This window comes from Salvelinus fontinalis, chromosome 7 (assembly GCF_029448725.1).
Source record: "Salvelinus fontinalis isolate EN_2023a chromosome 7, ASM2944872v1, whole genome shotgun sequence".
Taxonomy (NCBI): Eukaryota; Metazoa; Chordata; class Actinopteri; order Salmoniformes; family Salmonidae; genus Salvelinus; species Salvelinus fontinalis.
Genome location: NC_074671.1, coordinates 57,070,127 through 57,089,962, shown reverse-complemented (window position 1 = coordinate 57,089,962; position 19,836 = coordinate 57,070,127). Strand labels below are relative to the sequence as shown.

The 19,836-nt window shown below is 48.4% G+C and overlaps 1 protein-coding gene across 13 annotated transcripts in view; it reads right to left on the bottom strand.

Moving 5' to 3' along the window:
• LOC129859819 (inositol polyphosphate-4-phosphatase type I A-like) overlaps positions 1-19,836 on the bottom strand; it is a 39,796-nt gene that overhangs the window by 7,101 nt on the left and 12,859 nt on the right. For 3 of the 13 annotated variants that reach the window (XM_055929947.1, XM_055929954.1, XM_055929948.1), the window contains exons 2-23: positions 13,658-13,870; positions 13,374-13,418; positions 13,168-13,286; positions 12,556-12,672; positions 12,230-12,309; positions 9,387-9,501; positions 9,161-9,251; positions 8,440-8,587; positions 6,483-6,613; positions 6,222-6,326; positions 6,042-6,150; positions 5,332-5,349; positions 4,338-4,524; positions 3,611-3,829; positions 3,042-3,342; positions 2,631-2,663; positions 2,165-2,337; positions 1,327-1,450; positions 984-1,251; positions 806-903; positions 571-683; positions 242-396 (exon numbers count right to left, since the gene is read on the bottom strand). In XM_055929947.1, coding sequence (XP_055785922.1) covers positions 242-396; positions 571-683; positions 806-903; positions 984-1,251; positions 1,327-1,450; positions 2,165-2,337; positions 2,631-2,663; positions 3,042-3,342; positions 3,611-3,829; positions 4,338-4,524; positions 5,332-5,349; positions 6,042-6,150; positions 6,222-6,326; positions 6,483-6,613; positions 8,440-8,587; positions 9,161-9,251; positions 9,387-9,501; positions 12,230-12,309; positions 12,556-12,672; positions 13,168-13,286; positions 13,374-13,418; positions 13,658-13,763 — 2,855 coding nt within the window. In that variant the 5' untranslated portion in view covers positions 13,764-13,870. The other 10 variants (XM_055929950.1, XM_055929961.1, XM_055929953.1 and 7 more) reach the window with 8 other exon arrangements.

The following is a 19,836-nucleotide window of genomic DNA, read 5'->3' as shown; positions in this document are numbered from 1 at the left end:
GAAAGCGAGCTCTGTCATCATGGGGGAGCATTCTCCACAAACTGGCTGGACAAACTGACAAGCAGATGCTGCGTGAGAAAACAATGCTAATTACAGAGAATTAAAATATAACTTTTATATATTATGATTATTTTTTTTTAAATGGGGGAGAGGGGACCCTGTAGTTGGCACTGTCCCAGCATATGGAGCGAGCAATATGTATGTGTTTCATTTTAGTTCAGGCAGTAGGCTGGACACCTACCTGCGCATGCAGTCGAGGGCCTGGGAGAAGACCTGTGGGGCCATGCCATGTTCGTGCTGTAGGATCAGACACTGCTCCAGGGTGACAGACATGGCCGTGCGGTCCTTAGCACTCTTACAGCTGGTGAAACGCACACCGTTCAGACGACGACAGATCTGGGGAAGACAGATACCAGGAAATAATAAACAGCAGGCTGCTCACTACAAAATCATTCTTCAGGCCTGCTCTGGATCCTCATTAGTAACATCCATACGGAATGAAATGGACTGGACTCGAAAGGATAATCTCCAATAATTCATTCATGGCCCTGCAGCGAAAAATGGGCCTACCTCTGCTGCCTGCCACAGGATGTCTACATTCTTGTTCTTCCTGGCGTGGACGTTCTGTCCCAGGAACCTCAGCAGCTCTGGTAGACACGTTTGGGAACGGGACCTGGGCAGGCCTGAGACCAGGAGGGGGGGAGGGGGGGGGGGTGTTATAAGCTACATCTTAACAATATTCTCCATATAGGGCCATTTACTTCAGGTAGGACCATATAGGGCCATTTACTTTATGGTGACTTACAGTCCTCAGGTAAGACCTCCTTGAACTGTTGATAGTAGGAGTTGAGTCTGGCCAGACTCTCTAGGTTAATGATCTCCTGCAGAGACGTGTCTCCAAACCTGTCACAAACAGGACACATGTCAACAATACAGGGACATCACCACTCTTCATCCCTCTATCATTCCTCCCCCCCGCTCACTTCTCTGCCAGCGTCTGCTGTTCGTTGATTCCCACGTTGAAGAGCACCGGCTGGACGCGCAGCAGCATGCCGTTCTGGATCTCCCGCGGCAACGCGTCAAACATGGTCTCCGGCAACGGGATGCGGACGTTGAAGCCGTCCCGGTTGCCAGTGATGACCGGCAGCATGTCGGGGGAGGAGCTGGAGGTTGCCTGGGTCACCTTGAAGGTAACGTTCCGTAGGTCCATGATGCCTACCGACATGTCCTCCAACATGGACAGCTCCTCGCCTGGGAGGTGGGAGGCATGTGAGAAAGTGAACAATTATTAAACAGAGAGAGAGAATGAGAGAGTGTGTACTTTACCGTAGGTGCTGAGCAGAGACTCAAACTGGGCCAGCAGGCCGATGGTGTAGAGCTGCCTGAGGAAGCCATCGTCACGGAGACAGTTCCTCAGCTTGATGATGAAGCCACAGATGAGGGCAGTGAGCTGGAAACCGATATTAACATTAACACTGAGTATACAAAATATTAGGAACACCTGCTCTTTCCATGACAGACTGACCTGGTGAATCTAGGTGAAAGCTATGATCCCTTATTGATGTCACTTGTTAAATCCCCCTCAATCAGTGTAGATGAAGGTGAGGAGACAGTTTAAAGAAGGATTTTTAAGCATTGAGACATGGATTGTGTATGTGTGCCATTCAGAGGGTGGATGGGCAAGACAAAACACTTAAGTGCCTTTGAACGGGGGACGGTAGTAGGTGTCAGGCACATCGGTTTGAGTGTGTCAAGAACTGCAATGCTGCTGGGCTTTTCACACACAACAGTTTCCTGTGTGTATCAAGAAGGGTCCACCACCCAAAGGACATCCAGCCAACAAGACAACTGTCGGGAAGCATTGGAGTCAACATGGGCCAGCATCCCTGTGGAACGCTTTCGACACCTTGTAGTCCATGCCCCGACGGATTGAGACATATGAGGGCAAAAGGGGGGGTGCAACTCAATATTAGGAATTGTTCCTAATTTTGGTATCCTCAGTGTATATTAACAATCAGCATTCACTTCAACGTCACATACATTTTTATTTATTTACACACATTCTACTTCCCTGCTTGTGTGTCTGTATGTACGCGCACATGTGTGTTTGCTAATGGGTGTCCGTGCACACGTGTGTATGCATCTGCATGTGTCCTGTGCTGACCGTCTGGCAGAAGACCACGTCTCGTCTGTACTGCAGGGAGAGGTCCATGGCGATGGTAGGAGCACTGTCCTGCATCAACAGGAACACCATGGAGCTCTTCGCCTTGTCACTCATCATAGCCACACACTCTGTCAGCGTGGTGAGGAGAGGGTACAGCGCCTCGCTCCACTCCCCTGGGCCACACACAAACAACAACAGTAACACACGCACACACTATGTACTCTTCTGCACTGAAAGCATCCCGAGAGTCCCTTGAACTGCTGCTGCAACTCCTTCATATAATGTGAGACAATACCATGTGACAACACATTGGACTTTAAGTCCTTCATTTCTGATAAGGTACTAGAAACAGAGGTATCATACAGACGGTGATATATATAGAGCTAGACGAAGTAGTAGCACTGAGCTGGGCTGCAGCTAGAAGCAGTCAGAGAGACAGAAGCTGGGGAGAGGACAGAGCACTTACCTGGGAAATCCTCCTCGCCACTGGGGCTGCCATCTGGAAGGGGTGGAGGTGCCACATGCATGGTTAGGGAGCGCCATCAGCAACATGGCAGACAGCACACACAGTACAGTACAGTAAGCACATAATAAGCTAGCTGGCTACAGTACATAGGCTGAGCTGACACATAGGAGGCCACAGCAACGGGACTTTGGCTGGCCTCCAGGATACAACAAGCTCTGACAGACCTACCTAACACATCGAAATTAACCATTCACAAATAGGAAATGTACATCTTTGGAATGTTTAAGAAAAAATACTGCACAAAAACAAGGTAGACCAATTCTAATAGGTTGAGATATGATGAATATGATAGCAGTATGATGATAGGACAAATGTGCATGACTAAGCAAAAAAGTGAAGAAAGAAACCTACATGGGTTTTTGTCAGGGCTGGGTGGGCATGCATGAGTCAGATTCAGGGTGAGAGCAGGCAGGAGGGAGGATGATGAGGAAGGTAGTGATGATGACGAAGGCTCCTCCTGGGTCATGCAGTCAGGGTTGATCCAGAACGCCCTGGTACTCTGGTTACCTTTTTTACTACTGCCGCCCTGCTGGTGGTCTGGGGTAGTGTCCCCCTGGCTGCTGTCGCCAGGCAGACGGTCCTTCTGAAGGAGTTTGTCCACCCGCTGGATGATACACTCCAGACTCTTGTCTACATTTACCCACACCTTCTCCTGGGGGGAGGGAATGAAGAGGAGGAATACAAAAGAGAAGAATAGTGTAGGGGTAGAAGGAAGGAGAGACGAGAGAGGAGAATAAACAAAAGCCAATAAAATCTAGAGTTCCAGTCTGATGGACCAACAAACCAAACAAAAACACAACAAATCCCTTACACTGCTTTCTTCCTTACATACTGGAACTGTATTTAAGTGCTCCTAAACCACAAAGGCTAAACTGGAGTTGACCTGTGAACCCCTGAGCCCTGGTGACCCCTTGCCTTACCCACTCCTCCTCGTGCCAGTCGACGTGCAGCGAGGAGCGGCTGTTGCATCCGCTCCACTTGGCCAGCAGCGTGTCCCGGTCGTTGCGCAGGACTACTTGATCGGTGGCGTCGGCGGAGGGTGACGCCTTGGAGGCGATAAACTCGGGGCGTGCCGCGTTCAGTGCCTGGATGGCCGAGGCCAGCAGTTTGCAGTCGCACTCCGTCACCAGCTGGCGAGTCTGAGGGTGAAGGTCATACGAACCACACAGCGGGAATTGAGCCAAGCGAGAGGCCGTTCTGTATTCTCTTCTGTCCACATGATGACAAATTAAATTGGTCAAATCATTTATGAATCTCTTTGGGTTTATGACTGAAGACAAAATACACACCCCATAAAGGTCAGTAAAACAGCACAAACAGACCTGGTACCAGGCTAGAGGCTCTCCTTCCCCAACAGACCTGGTACAAGGCTAGAGGCTCCCCTTCCCCAACAGACCTGGTACCAGGCTAGGGGCTCTCCTTCCCCAACAGACTTGGTACCAGGCTAGAGGCTCTCCTTCCCCAACAGACCTGGTACCAGGCTAGAGGCTCTCCTTCCCCAACAGACCTGGTACCAGGCTAGAGGCTCTCCTTCCCCAACAGACCTGGTACCAGGCCAGGGGCTCTCCTTCCCCAACAGACCTGGTACCAGGCTAGGGGCTCTCCTTCCCCAACAGACCTGGTACCAGGCTAGAGGCTCTCCCTCACCTTATCAGCCAGGATGGCGAGGGTCCTCTCCAGACCGTTGGCAGAGCGGTCCTTGGCGGCGCGGGACAGTCTCTCAGCATAGTAGCTGACCTGGGTCTTCAGGGTGTTGATGTGGGAGATGATCTCCTTGGCCCGGACAATGTCCTGGGGGATGTACACTATAGACTGACAGCTGGACAGGGCACTGCTGCAGGGACGGACAGGGTGGGGTGTTAAGAGAACACAGCATTTACCATGAGTCACTCATACAGTAGTCATAGACACGTAGACACAGAGACAGTATTCAGACAGACAGTAGTCACAGACAGTAATCAGACAGTAGACGCAGACAGAGACAGTAGACACGTACAGAGACAGACAAGAGACAATAGACGCAGATGTGTAGACAAAGATGGTAAGAGCACACACAGGATCGTGAGACTGAATGTGCACTGCATTCTGGGAACTGAAGGAGATTGTATTTCTGCAACATTCTCTCACACTGCTTGACAGATTACACACCTGGCTGCATACAATTCATATCTGAATAATTCAACTCTGTTGGAATATTCTACTCTGCAGGTCTGGGACTGAGGTGAGCATCCACATGTGCATGCACAAGCCTGTTCCTCACCTGGAACACAGACAACACTATCTAGACATAGAACCACAGATGTTCAGAGTGAGGCAGACTCTATTTAAGATGTAGAATGTGCAATGCTATTGTTATGGATCTGTTGGTCTCTGTAGTTCTATGCCTCAAACCCCATAGCAAGCGCTCTACTGTAGATCACCCTCTGTCCATACACAGTAGCTTACGATGGTACTCACAGGCGGCCATTGTGGATTCACACAGTGGTGAAACAGAGGTAGGTGACTGAGTGACTCAGCCTTACAGCTAAACGACAAACTCAGTGACGGCGAACAAACAATCATTTCCGTGCAGAAAGAACCAAACAAACAGTGGGCAGAATAAAATGACTAAAGAACAGAATCAGAGTACATAGGAACTCACCATTCTTCCTCATAAACGCTGATTAGAAAATAAAGATGCAATTGGAAAAAATTAAAAAGCCAGAAAGCTGAAAATCGTCTTTGAAATATAATTAACGGGAAATGCCCAGGCTAAAAGCAGCATAGCATGTAGTGTACAATGAGAAAACGGCAAAACAGACAGGAAGTCGGCCGTCAAAATACGGACCATGCAGTAGCACAGGAACAAGGGAAAACAGACGTACACGGATTTGATAAATGAAGCATTGCATTTGACAGCATGTTGTGGGGTATCATTCATTAACCACATAATTAATATCATTCTCGGGACGTGATTCTCAACTGAATAATGACGTTAATGTTTCGACGAAAGCAGTGGATTGTGTTTAATGGAAGTATTCATTCTGCCTAATGGTTAAAACCTGTTAAAACACCGTAAACGTGTTTCGATGTAGTCCAACGTTACAATACCATTTTAAAAGGGGACGGGGAGAGGTACAAGGGTGTTTCTCTAACAAAAGCAGACTTACGATTCACTTGATTAGAAATGTGTCCGTTAAAAACAAGACTTAAAAAGCCAAGCCAGTACACAGCCAGATAGTCAGTAGGGTTGTTAGCTGAGTAGATTAGTGAGCATTGGCAGCAAGAAGGATACACCTAATACAAAGGTCTAACCAAGGTTCTACCACAGTTCCACCTGGGTTCCACCTCTTTGTGAGGTTCTGTACTCACTGTTTTTTGGCCTCCTCGAACTTGGTGATTTGCTTGCGCAGGCCGCTGTTCTTGAAGCCCTGGCAGTGGGCGGCGGGAGCCCCGATAGTCACCACGTCATACGTGTGGTCTGGGGGAACAGAACTATTAAGGCCAAAGTGGAGAGATGCATGAACATCCAGGGAATGGGGCTCAGCTCACCAAAGCCAGACTCATCCTGCACCCTCATCCTCTGGACATGAAGGTTGGTGGGTATGAACTCCAGCTTCCTCTCTGCCTTCAGGTTACTGGCCTTGAACGACGGACCTGGAGGAAAGACCAGAGAAAAGAGAGGGGTGGAATAGACAGAGTAGGATTCTCATGTTAAACCACAACAAACCAAGCACCTTAGACATAGTTATCTGAGGCTGAAATAAGTTAGTGAGTGTGTTACTTGTAGTTGTGTGTGTGTACAGTACTAACCCTTGTAGTTGGTGAGGTCAGAGAGAGTCTCCTGGTAGGCGAGGATGATGGTCTGGTACTGAGTGACTATCTGTCGTCGTAGGTTCTCCCAGCATGGTGACAACTCCCCCAGCTCCTCCAGCTCACAAACCCTGAACACACATCAAACACACACACTTTGGCAATTTAGCATTAAGTGACATTTTATTAATGTACACTCCATAAAAAAAATCCCTGGACATGGTCATAAATGTGCATGTCTGGGTGTCTGTGTGTGTGTATATGTCTGTGTGTGTGTGTGTATAACGCGATACATGGCCCCACCCATCCTCCCCTCAATACGGTGCAGTCGTCCTGTCCCCTTTGCAGAAAAGCATCCCCAAAGAATGATGTTTCCACCTCCATGCTTCACGGTTGGGATGGTGTTCTTGGGGTTGTACTCATCCTTCTTCCTCCAAACACGGGGAGAGGAGTTTGGACCAAAAAGCTCTATTTTTGTCTCATCAGACCACATGACCTTCTCCCATTCCTCCTCTGGATCATCCAGATGGTCATTGGCAAACTTCAGACGGGCCTGGACATGCGCTGGCTTGAGCAGGGAGACCTTGCGTGCGCTGCAGGATTTTAATCCATGATGGCGTAGTGTGTTACTAATGGTTCTCTTTGAGACTGTGGTCCAAACTCTCTTCAGGTCATTGAACAGGTCCTGCCGTGTAGTTCTGGGCTGATCCCTCACCTTCCTCATGATCATTGATGCCCCACAAGGTGAGATCTTGCATGGAGCCCCAGACCGAGGGTGATTGACCGTCATCTTGAACTTCTTCCATTTTCTAATAATTGTACCAACAGTTGTTGCCTTCTCACCAAGCTGCTTGCCTATTGTCCTGTAGCCCATCCAAGCCTTGTGCAGGTCTACAATTTTATCCCTGATGTCCTTACACAGCTCTCTGGTCTTGGCCATTGTGGAGAGGTTGGAGTCTGTTTGAGTGTGTGGACACGTGTCTTTTATACAGGTAACAATTCAAACAGGTGCAGTTAATACAGATAATGAGTGGAGAACAGGAGGGCTTCTTAAAGAAAAACTAACAGGTCTGTGCGAACCGGAATTCTTACTGGTTGGTAGGTTTTCAAATACTTATGTCATGCAATAAAATGCAAATTAATTCCTTAAAAATCATACAATGTGATTTTCTGGATTTTTTTTTTAGATTCCGTCTCTCATAGTTGAAGTGTACTACCTATGATAAAAATTACAGACCTCTACATGCTTTGTAAGTAGGAAAACCTGCAAAATCGGCAGTATCAAATACTTGTTCTCCCCACTGTATGTCTGTCTGTGTGTCTGTGTGTGTCTGTGTGTGTGTCTGTCTGTGTGTCTGTCTGTCTGTGTGTCTGTCTGTCTGTGTGTCTGTCTGTCTGTGTGTCTGTCTGTCTGTGTGTCTGTCTGTCTGTGTGTCTGTCTGTCTGTGTGTCTGTCTGTCTGTGTGTCTGTCTGTCTGTGTGTCTGTCTGTGTGTGTGTGTCTGTGTGTGTGTGTCTGTGTGTGTGTGTCTGTGTGTGTGTCTGTGTGTGTGTCTGTGTGTGTGTCTGTGTGTCTGTGTGTGTCTGTGTGTCTGTGTGTGTCTGTGTGTGTCTGTGTGTCTGTGTGTCTGTGTGTCTGTGTGTCTGTGTGTCTGTGTGTCTGTGTGTCTGTGTAATATATATATATATATATGTCTGTGTGTGTGTATATATATGTATATGTCTGTGTGTGTGTATATGTCTGTGTGTGTGTGTGCATGTATATGTCTGTGTGTGTGTGTGCATGTATATGTCTGTGTGTGTGTGTGCATGTATATGTCTGTGTGTGTGTGTGTGTGTGTGTGTGAATATGTGTGTGTGTGTGTGTGTGTGTGTGAGAATATGTGTGTGTGTGTGTGTGTGAGAATATGTGTGTGTGTGTGTGTGTGTGTGTGTGTGTGTGTGTGTGTGTAGTGTACCTGACAGCGTCCTCCTCCAGCAGTAGTTTGACATACTGTCTGGGGATGTTGAGAGACAACACACTTTCAGCCATCTGTTCTAGCACCCGCAGATGGTGACCGTCCGTGGTGGGGAAACGGTACATTCTGGACATGGTGCCTCCAAACACTGAGAGACACACACGGAAAATACTCATCATCTAACACGATCTCTGAATCATTTATTTTGCTCTACAGTCGAGTAATAAATGATAAAGGACCTGCATATTTCGAAGGTGATATTTTGTCTCGGTGATGATTTAAAGTGTAAGAGGAGTGTGTGAAAAAGTATTTCCTTCCCAGAGGACAATAAGCCATTCCACTGTATACAGATGTCTGTCCAGACACACACACACTCACATCTGAGAGTGGTGACTAAGAAAAGCAACAATCTCTCACTGAGCGTACGGGTAATGACATTTCTCAGTGAAACCTGCTAACATCCCGCCATGAGGGACGGATCGGATGGATGTCCAATCAAATCATTTAGAGCAGCAGAAATTATTTTTTAGAACAGCCAATGACATTAGGTGAAATGTTACGGAGGATGATACCGAACTGCATTCGTCTCAGGTGACACTTATGAAATATTGGCGCCTGCTTACAAAGCGCCTCAGTGGGGATACAGACTCTTCTAGTGGGCTTTGGTAGAGGTGGTGCCAGTGGGCTGAGATAATGGGACAGACCCAGATGTCCCTCCTACCTGATGTCAGCAGGGTGTCTTTGCATAAAGATGCATATTTGGCTCTGACGCCCATGGATTCTGTCAGGCTCTCATCCACCGGAAGCACGGTCTGTGGCACACAGGGATAGAAGAGTCACACAATCAGGATGCACACACACGCGACCCTGGCCACGGTCTCACAGGTCACGGGTGTCTGACATTTGGTGTCAGCGATAGGGATCCGGCGAGAGTCTCGGAAGCTCACCCTGCCGTTGATGGTGTCTGGTAACCTGGCAACAGGCAGAGTCCTCTGGTCTCTCTTCTCCTCTATCTGCCAGGCAATGATGGTGATGTTCCCCACGTGCTTGTTCTCTGCAGATCTGTTCATCAATAACACACATCAATAGGGCTGTCAACGGCATCCCCCAGGATCACACAGTCTACAGTCAAGCAGCAACGATCAAACAGCAAAAAACTATGACAGACCCAAAACAATCTAGCTGAAAAATGTATAGGCTTCATATTCACATTACTATGGAGCCATACATTTAAGCATCCTCGTCTGTTATAAGACAATAATTTGGGTGCTTACACTTGTCCTATTTCACAAATGTACAAGAATATATTATACATGTTTGAATTAGATTTTTTTTCCTTCTCCCATATCCCAACTCCTCCTGAGACCCCCTCACAGAGTGGGGTCACGGCCAGGGTCAGCCATTGATAACTAAAGAATGAAACAGGATTAGTGAGCGTTGGCAGCAAGCAGGACACACCTGATACAACAGCAACCCTGGAACAATTAGGGTTAAGTGCCTTGCTCAAGGGCACATAGATTTTGTTTTACCTTGCCGGCTCGGGTTACTGGCACAGCGCTCCAACCGCTAGGCTACCTGCCGCCTTACCAAAGGCATGGCATGTTTAATTTTTATTTAACTAGGCAAGTCAGTTAAGAACAAATTCTTATTTTACAATGACGGCCTACCCCGGCAACGCTGGGTCAATTGTGCACCACCCTATGTGACTCCCAATCACGGCCTATTGTGATAGGATTCGAACCAGGGTGTCTGTAGTGACACCCCTAGCACTGAGATGCAGTGCCTTAGTTCACTGCGCCACTCGGGAGCAATATGAAGATTATTATAATCACAGGTAGACACAGGGGTAACCTGTCTCTCTCCTACCTCGGGGTTCAGGTGTAACCTGTCTCTCTCCTACCTCGGGGTTCAGGTGTAACCTGTCTCTCTCCTACCTCGGGGTTCAGGTGTAACCTGTTTCTCTCCTACCTCGGGGTTCAGGTGTAACCTGTGTCGCTCCTACCTCGGGGTTCAGGTGTAACCTGTGTCTCTCCTACCTCGGGGTTCAGGTGTAACCTGTGTCTCTCCTACCTCGGGGTTCAGGTGTAACCTGTGTCTCTCCTACCTCGGGGTTCAGGTGTAACCTGTGTCTCTCCTACCTCGGGGTTCAGGTGTAACCTGTGTCTCTCCTACCTCGGGGTTCAGGTGTAACCTGTGTCTCTCCTACCTCGGGGTTCAGGTGTAACCTGTGTCTCTCCTACCTCGGGGTCAGGTGTAACCTGTGTCCCTCCTACCTCGGGGTTCAGGTGTAACCTGTCTCTCCTACCTCGGGGTCAGGTGTAACCTGTGTCTCTCCTACCTCGGGGTCAGGTGTAACCTGTGTCTCTCCTACCTCGGGGTCAGGTGTAACCTGTGTCTCTCCTACCTCGGGGTCAGGTGTAACCTGTGTCTCTCCTACCTCGGGGTCAGGTGTAACCTGTGTCTCTCCTACCTCGGGGTCAGGTGTAACCTGTGTCTCTCCTACCTCGGGGTCAGGTGTAACCTGTGTCTCTCCTACCTCGGGGTCAGGTGTAACCTGTGTCTCTCCTACCTCGGGGTCAGGTGTAACCTGTGTCTCTCCTACCTCGGGGTCAGGTGTAACCTGTGTCTCTCCTACCTCGGGGTCAGGTGTAACCTGTGCCTCTCCTACCTCGGGGTCAGGTGTAACCTGTGCCTCTCCTACCTCGGGGTCAGGTGTAACCTGTGCCTCTCATACCTCAGGGTCAGGTGTAACCTGTGTCTCTCATACCTCAGGGTCAGGTGTAACCTGTGACTCTCATACCTCAGGGTCAGGTGTAACCTGTGTCTCTCATACCTCAGGGTCAGGTGTAACCTGTGTCTCTCATACCTCAGGGTCAGGTGTAACCTGTGTCTCTCATACCTCAGGGTCAGGTGTAACCTGTGTCTCTCATACCTCAGGGTCAGGTGTAACCTGTGTCTCTCATACCTCAGGGTCAGGTGTAACCTGTGTCTCTCATACCTCAGGGTCAGGTGTAACCTGTGTCTCTCATACCTCAGGGTCAGGTGTAACCTGTGTCTCTCATACCTCAGGGTCAGGTGTAACCTGTGTCTCTCATACCTCAGGGTCAGGTGTAACCTGTGTCTCTCATACCTCAGGGTCAGGTGTAACCTGTGTCTCTCATACCTCAGGGTCAGGTGTAACCTGTGTCTCTCATACCTCAGGGTCAGGTGTAACCTGTGTCTCTCATACCTCAGGGTCAGGTGTAACCTGTGTCTCTCATACCTCAGGGTCAGGTGTAACCTGTGTCTCTCATACCTCAGGGTCAGGTGTAACCTGTGTCTCTCATACCTCAGGGTCAGGTGTAACCTGTTTCTCTCATACCTCAGGGTCAGGTGTAACCTGTGTCTCTCATACCTCAGGGTCAGGTGTAACCTGTGTCTCTCATACCTCAGGGTCAGGTGTAACCTGTGTCTCTCATACCTCAGGGTCAGGTGTAACCTGTGTCTCTCATACCTCAGGGTCAGGTGTAACCTGTGTCTCTCATACCTCAGGGTCAGGTGTAACCTGTGTCTCTCATACCTCAGGGTCAGGTGTAACCTGTGTCTCTCATACCTCAGGGTCAGGTGTAACCTGTGTCTCTCATACCTCAGGGTCAGGTGTAACCTGTGTCTCTCATACCTCAGGGTCAGGTGTAACCTGTGTCTCTCATACCTCAGGGTCAGGTGTAACCTGTGTCTCTCATACCTCAGGGTCAGGTGTAACCTATGTCTCTCATACCTCAGGGTCAGGTGTAACCTGTGTCTCTCATACCTCAGGGTCAGGTGTAACCTGTGGTTCTTCTCCTGCAGCAACTCCTTCACAGGAAACAGAGCTGAGCCCAATAAATACATCTAGGTCAGGAGAAAGAGAGAAAACGAGAGAATAAAAAGAGAGAAAGCGAGGGAGAGAACGAGGGAGTGAGCGAGAGAGAAAGGATACAGAGACAGACGTCAAAGAAAACAACACTCCCAAGGTGGCTGGTGAGGGAAGGGAGGTGATGTGAGGAATGGGACTGACCTACTGGTTTATTATCTGATGTGAGCAGGACATATTACTTGGTGTTTTAATGTCATCTTATCCAATACCATTTTACTCACCGTGCCCTGAGAGCGGTCCTTGACGTCGTACACAGACAGCTTGACCTGCGTCTGCTGGTTGATCAGAGAGTCCTGGAAGAAGGCTATGCTGCTCAGGAATATAGGGTTATTGGTGCCCTGTAGGGGGAAGCAATCAATCCATGAAGCTCTCATTGTTGCTTCATCTAAACTGTACACATACAGAAAGATATTAGTTAACAACATTCTAAAATCATGTTTTATTGTCACATACACCAGATAGGTGCAGTAGATTGTGTTGTTTTACAGGCTCAGCCATAGTAGTACGGCACCCCTGGAGCAAATTGGGGTTAAGTGCCTTGCTCAAAGGCACATCGACAGATTCTTCACCTTGTCGTCTCGGGTATTCAAACTAGCGACCTTTCAGTTCCTGGTTCAAACTTTGAACTGCTAGGCTACCTGCCGGATAACAACATTCTACAATCATATAGGAACACAACAGTGCAGCGCAATGGACGGCTCCTCAGGGGCAGAGGGACGACGGGCCCTCGGGGGCAGAGGGACGACGGGCCCTCGGGGGCAGAGGGACGACGGGCCCTCGGGGGCAGAGGGACGACGGGCCCTCGGGGGCAGAGGGACGATGGTCTGTCTCACCTCGATGATCTCAGTCTGAGTGTGTTTGGTCCAGAAGGCCTGGGGAGGGGTGGTGCAGCTCACTGCCACAAAGCTGTTGGGTTTCCGCTCCAGAGCTGGGGTCACCAACTCATTACAGGCTGGGGAGGGAGGGACACAGCACGTTGGAACGCACGGAACAAGAAATGAAAGACAAATTCCTATAGAAGTTAATTTACTGTACTCACCCACACTGAACTCTAGAACAGGCTCATCTGGATCCTGGCTGTTCCCTACAAAACAGCAAAACAGCATTAACTCATACAAGTCATTTTCCACTAATTCAGTTGGCAGAAATGAAAGGACAACAGTGATAAAAACATGTGGGGTACCTTGATATACAGACTGGATAAACAGGATGTGTACAAGGCAGGAAGTAATTCCATTACCAATTGTTCATCACATGGTCTCTCATATGGTTTGTTTCCTTGATATTGTCTGTGTCCAACACACAAGCCTTTCTCATTCTCACCTGCGAGCGCCAGGCCGATCATCTCAGAGGAGAGGTCAAAGGTGTTGGCCCGGTACACTGACCAGGGTCTCTGGTGGCGGGGGCTACGCTCTCTAGCCTCCGACATCCTGCTGGTCTTCTCCAGGGGGGAGGAGAGGCGCGGGTGGTGGAGGTGAGAACACACACCCTTGTACTGAGCCACTCCAGGGCCCCGCCTGGGCCTTTCTCAACGAGCTGAGAGAGAGAGACAATGATAAACATAAGGGACCACACCAATTATACGTCCATTCACATCTCCACTCTGACCATTGTTTCTCTCTCTCTCTCTTTTCCATCTCTGTACCTCCCCTTCACCTTCTCCGCTCACATTTCGCTTTTGGTGCAGGAGCACTGCAGGCTGTGGAGGTGGCTGGACTCCCAGAGGAGAGGCTAGTCCACATACAGAGAGAGAGAGGGATGGACGGAAAGATAGAGAGAGACAGGGATGGAGGGACATCGACAGAGAGAGCAGCACGTGTCTACGAACACGCAGTTAGATATCATTACTCTGCTTCAGCAGCATCCCGAGGGCACTGCATCTATCTCTCTGCTGCACAATCTGCTCTCAACCACATCTGACAAATTCGCTTATTTGTGTGTGTGCACACGCGTCCGTCTGTCCCTCAGTGTGTGTCTATATGTGTACTCGAGTCTGACTGTCTAGCAAGGCTTTCGTCCATGGAGTCCTAAATTATTCATAGATAGAGTTTTGATAAAGTGGATGCGCTGTCTTTGTTTGGGCACAAAGTATACAACATGCAGTAAACACAGACTGTCCTTTAGCCTGCCAGCAGACAGGGACAAGCTCTGAATACGACAATGTTATTCGTCCTGTTTACACAATGGTCTCCCGTCATTTCAAAACTGTCGCTTACAATTTCACACTATTATTTCAAGGGGCACTTTATCACATTAATTCAGAGAGAAGCCGCGATGGAGTAGGTGTCAAATCGCACATATTTCAACCCTTGTGTCATCAGTTAATTGATAGCATAGGAGGAACTGAGAGTTATAAAACACATCATCTTAAATAATGGCAGCATAGTGCCTTCAGAAAGTATTCAGACCCCTTGACGTTTTCCACATTGTTACGCAACAGCCTTATTCTAAAATGTATACAATATTTTAGTCCCCTTAATCTACACACAACAATGACAAAGTGAAACGGTTGAGATTTTTCTAAAATATATATATTTGGAAAGGCACACACCTGTCTATATAAGGTCCCACAGTTGACAATGCATGTCAGAGCAAAAACCAAGCCAAGAGGTTGAAGGGATTGTCCGTAGAGCTCCGAGACAGGATTGTGTTGAGACATAGATCTTGGGAAGGGTACCAAAACATTTCTGTAGCATTGAAGGTCCAAGAACACAGTGGCCTCCATCATTCTTAAATGGAAGAAGTTTGGAACCGCCAATACTCTTCCTAGAGCTGGCCACCGTGCCAAACGGAGCACTCAGGGAAAACGGGCCTTGGTCAGGGAGGAGATGGGAGAACCTTCCAGGACAACCATCTCTGCAGCACTCCTCCAAATCAGGCCTTTATGGTAGAGTGGCCAGACGGAAACCAATCCTCAGTAAAAGAATGCCAAGCATCACGTCTGGAAGAAACCTGGCACCATCCCTACGGTGAAGCATGGTGGTGGCAGCATCATGCTGTGGGGATGTTCTTTAGCGGCAGGGACTGGGAGACTAGTCAGGATCGAAGGAAAGATGAACGGAGCAAAGTACTGAGATATCCTTGATGAAAACCTGCTCCAGCACGCTCAGGACCTCAGACTGGGGCAAAGGTTCACCTTCCAACAGGACAACGACCCTAAGCACACAGTCAAGACAACGCAAGAGTGGCTTTGAGACAAGTCTCTGAAAGTTCTTCAGGACTTGAACCTGATCGAACATCTCTGGAAAGACCTGAGAATAGCTGTGCAGCAAATGCACTGTATAAGCTGGCATCAACTGAAGAAGGGTCTGAATAGGCATAAATGGAGGAACATGTGCCCTTCAAGCAAAATAACAATGAGTGGTGACAGATGTTTTTCTCAATGTTGAACTGACACTTGCGTATTCCAAATATAGAGCTCATTTCTGCTCTCACTCCTCATCACAAAACCATCCAATGTCCCTCCCACTCCTCATCCTCTCCCCACACCTCCCTTTCAGGGGACATAGTTCGTCCAGGGAAGGCCCTCAGCCATTGGCCAGTTAGCCCAGGAACCTGGCCTCTCCTCAAACAGGAACAATTAGCCCATTTACACTGAGGCTCGAGGCTGTGGGTAATAGACCAGCCCTGGTCTACTTACAGCTTCAATAGAGATCCACACTCTATTTCTGTCACTGCTAACAGCTGGAGTATAGTAGCTAGCAACAGCCCACAGCACCAAGGCTAGAACACCTCAGAGAGACTAGGTCAGGCAAGGAGGAACAAGTCAGAGCTGCTTGCTTTCACATATGTCTATTGACAATACCCAGCTTAGTCAAGATGATCAACACTGCCTGGCTGTATAAACAAAACCACTTATCAAGGTTCCGTTGAACACTTTGTTGCTCTGTGATACCACAGGTCCACTGCTGGGTTAAATGACAAGTGTTGGGCTGATATGTAGGGCATCCTTTATGCAGAGAGCCTTTCAAGGGTTCATGTGGACTATCCCAGAGATTCAGCTGTGGCGAGATAATACAAACAGCAGGATCTTTTTCTAGGGATTCTGATGGAACCACTCCTTCATCTGCCCCCGGTCATCTCCATGGTAACAACAGTGCGCTCTTCAAAGTATCACTCTGGGCCTTGCTCAATGAAACACACTGAGCAGGTTTCCTGAAGAAAACGGTTGACTTATTTAGTTGGACTGTAAGGACATAGACATCAGCTTGACTGGAAGGCACATTCCTGTGTGTTATGATGATGAGTAGGAGCAGAAGGATAAGGACATCCAGCTAGCTTAATGATGTCTGCTCTAATCAAGTAGGTAAACTTCCCCTGCAGGTCAGTGTTTCTCCTAGGTTACATCAAGGACATCCTGCTAGCTTAATGATGTCTGCTCTGATCATGTAGGTAAACTTCCCCTGCAGGCCAGTGTTTCTCCTAGGTTACATCAAGGACATCCTGCTAGCTTAATGATGTCTGCTCTGATCATGTAGGTAAACTTCCCCTGCAGGCCAGTGTTTCTCCTAGGTTACATCAAGGACATCCTGCTAGCTTAATGATGTCTGCTCTGATCATGTAGGTAAACTTCCCCTGCAGGTCAGTGTTTCTCCTAGGTTACATCAAGGACATCCAGCTAGCTTAATGATGTCTGCTCTGATCATGTAGGTAAACTTCCCCTGCAGGTCAGTGTTTCTCCTAGGTTACATCAAGGACATCCTGCTAGCTTAATGATGTCTGCTCTGATCATGTAGGTAAACTTCCCCTGCAGGTCAGTGTTTCTCCTAGGTTACATCAAGGACATCCAGCTAGCTTAATGATGTCTGCTCTGATCATGTAGGTAAACTTCCCCTGCAGGTCAGTGTTTCTCCTAGGTTACATCAAGGACATCCTGCTAGCTTAATGATGTCTGCTCTGATCAAGTAGGTAAACTTCCCCTGCAGGCCAGTGTTTCTCCTAGGTTGCATCAAAAGAAAGGAAGGGAACTAAATACCCGGACTGCATAGCCTCAAATATTTTGGTCTATGTTTAAGCAGGGGTGTGCAACAGAGCTAGGGAAGGGGGGGGTGGTCGTCCCGCCTAAGAATTCATAGGGGAAACCCTGTCGTAGAGACACACATCCTCAGAGTGCCGTCAGTTGGGCATCCTTCCAGAGGCTGGGCTGGGGGCTTTCCTGGCAGGAGTACAAGGTGCTGGAGGCCTGTCTTGTCTAATCAGGCAGAAATGCTGGAGGAGAGCCCATCGATAGCTAGCGTATGCTGCTGGTGGTGAAAAGCTCAGCAGATACAGGTCTGGTTAGCACACTCATCACAGATCATCTTCTGCCCTGCCAGAGCACATGTGGCTCTGGTCAAATAAAGTGCACTATATAGGCAATAGGGTGCACTTCAGGGAATGAATCCAAATGTCTTTTATGTGCTCTCTGTACAATGGACCAACATTGATTGAATTCATTGTCAGGTTCTTTGGCTACTATCTACAACTGTTCTGTAATTGCATGGGAATATGGGCCACATTGGTAAGAGCCAAATGGTAGCAGACGGTGGTAGGCCTGATCACCGACGACAATGGTGCCAGGATCGTGGACTACAGGAAAGGGAGGGCCAAGCACACCCCCATCCACATCGACAGGGCTGTAATGGAGCGGGTTGAGAGTCAAGTTCCTCTGTGTCCACATCACTAAGGAAGTAACCTGGTCCTCACACACTAACACAGTCAAAAAGGCACGACAACACCTCTTCCCCCGCAGAAGGCTGAAAAGATTTGACATGGGCCCTCAGATCCTCAAAAAGTTCTACAGCTGCACCATTGAGAGCATCTTGACTGGCTGCATCACCGCCTGGAATGGCAACTGCTTGGCATCTGACCGTAAGGCGCTACAGAGGGTCGTGCGTACGGCCCAGTACATCACTGGGGCCAAGCTTCCTGCCATCCAGGACCTCTTTTCCAGGCTGTGTAAGAGGAAGGCCCTAGAAATTGTCAAAGACTCCAGCCAACCAAGTCATAGACTGTTCTCTCTGCTACCACACAGCAAGCGGTACCGATGCACCAAGTCTGGAACCAACAGGACCTTGAACACCTTCTATCCCCAAGCCAGAAGACTGCTAAATAGTTAGTCACGGTAGCTATTTGGTTATCTGCATTGACGCCACTGCACAAAATCTTTTGACACATCACATACGCTTCTGCTACTGTTTATTATCTATACTGTTGCCTAGTTACTTTACCCCTACCTATATGTACATATGTACCTCAATTACATCGTACCCCTGCACATCGACTCGGTACTGGTACCCCGTGTATTTAGCCATGTAATTGTTACTCATTGTGTATTCCTTGTTTTACACATTTTTCTATATTTTTCTCTGCATTGTTGGGAAGGGCCGGTAAGTAAGCATTTCACTGTTAGTCTACACCTGTTGTTTATGAAGCATGTGACAAATAATATTTGATTTATAACACCAGAGTGAGGAGACCCTGATGATTAGTAAAATCACATGAACTGGGACACATGGGCTTTTGGAGCTTCCACGGCTAGGTTAACAAATCCTTGCTGGGTTTCTGACGTAGTTTCTCACACCCAGTAACAACTGGAGAATACCGCACAGACTGGTCGGGACCAGACTCGGTTCAAACCGGTTTCTAGGGTTTTGCGAATACGGGTTTGATGAATTCTCAGTGTCTTCGTTTTACCCTGGGCACCTGGTACTGTAGGTTAACCAGATATGAGTAAACAGAGACATTGACACTTCTGACATTGTCCTCACCAGAGAAGCTAAGGACTTACAATGCGAAGCATATGTTTCTACCTGATTTAACTTTTAAAAAAAAGGGGGGGGGGGTGACACCAACGGCAACAGCTGGTCTTACTGGGGTCCGATCTGACTGGCAGGGTTTAGTGGATTTCACTTCTGATGTTATGTTAAGTCTAATGCTACACGCAACCAGAAAGCTCTCTATGAAGGAACCGGGTGAGTGGGCGCATTTGTGACATTGAGGACCCTGTGAGGCGTCCACGGTACTGCCTGAAATCAGATTTCTCCTTTCTCTCCCTGTTTACTCCCTCTCCTTCCCAGCAGACGACACTCCTGCTAATTCCACCGTTAATGAGTCTAATTCAGCCGTGTGACTCAGTGACTCCATCAGGATTACCAGCCAAGCGACAAGATCATTCTTTAATTTGTCTTGAACCTAAAAACCTCAGCTTGCCTTGGTTGTGAAAGCACTTCAAGGCTCCGTGTTTCTTCCCACTCTGTGCTGGTTTCAGGACCCTCCCTCCGGAGCTCCTCTGAGTGTGATTGACACTATCACACAGAGGGGTCTTGTCCAACCACACCTGGAAATGAGGATGTGTTTGAATCAAGGGTTTCTCTGCTCTCAGTCTCCAAGCCTAAGAAGGGCAGTGTGGAGGAGAGCTCAGTCCTGTTGCCCTTAAAAGGCAAAAAACTGTTTCTGTGTTGACTGAGTGCCAAGGTGCTGACTGTCCAGGCCAGGCATCACACACGCACACAAACGACGAC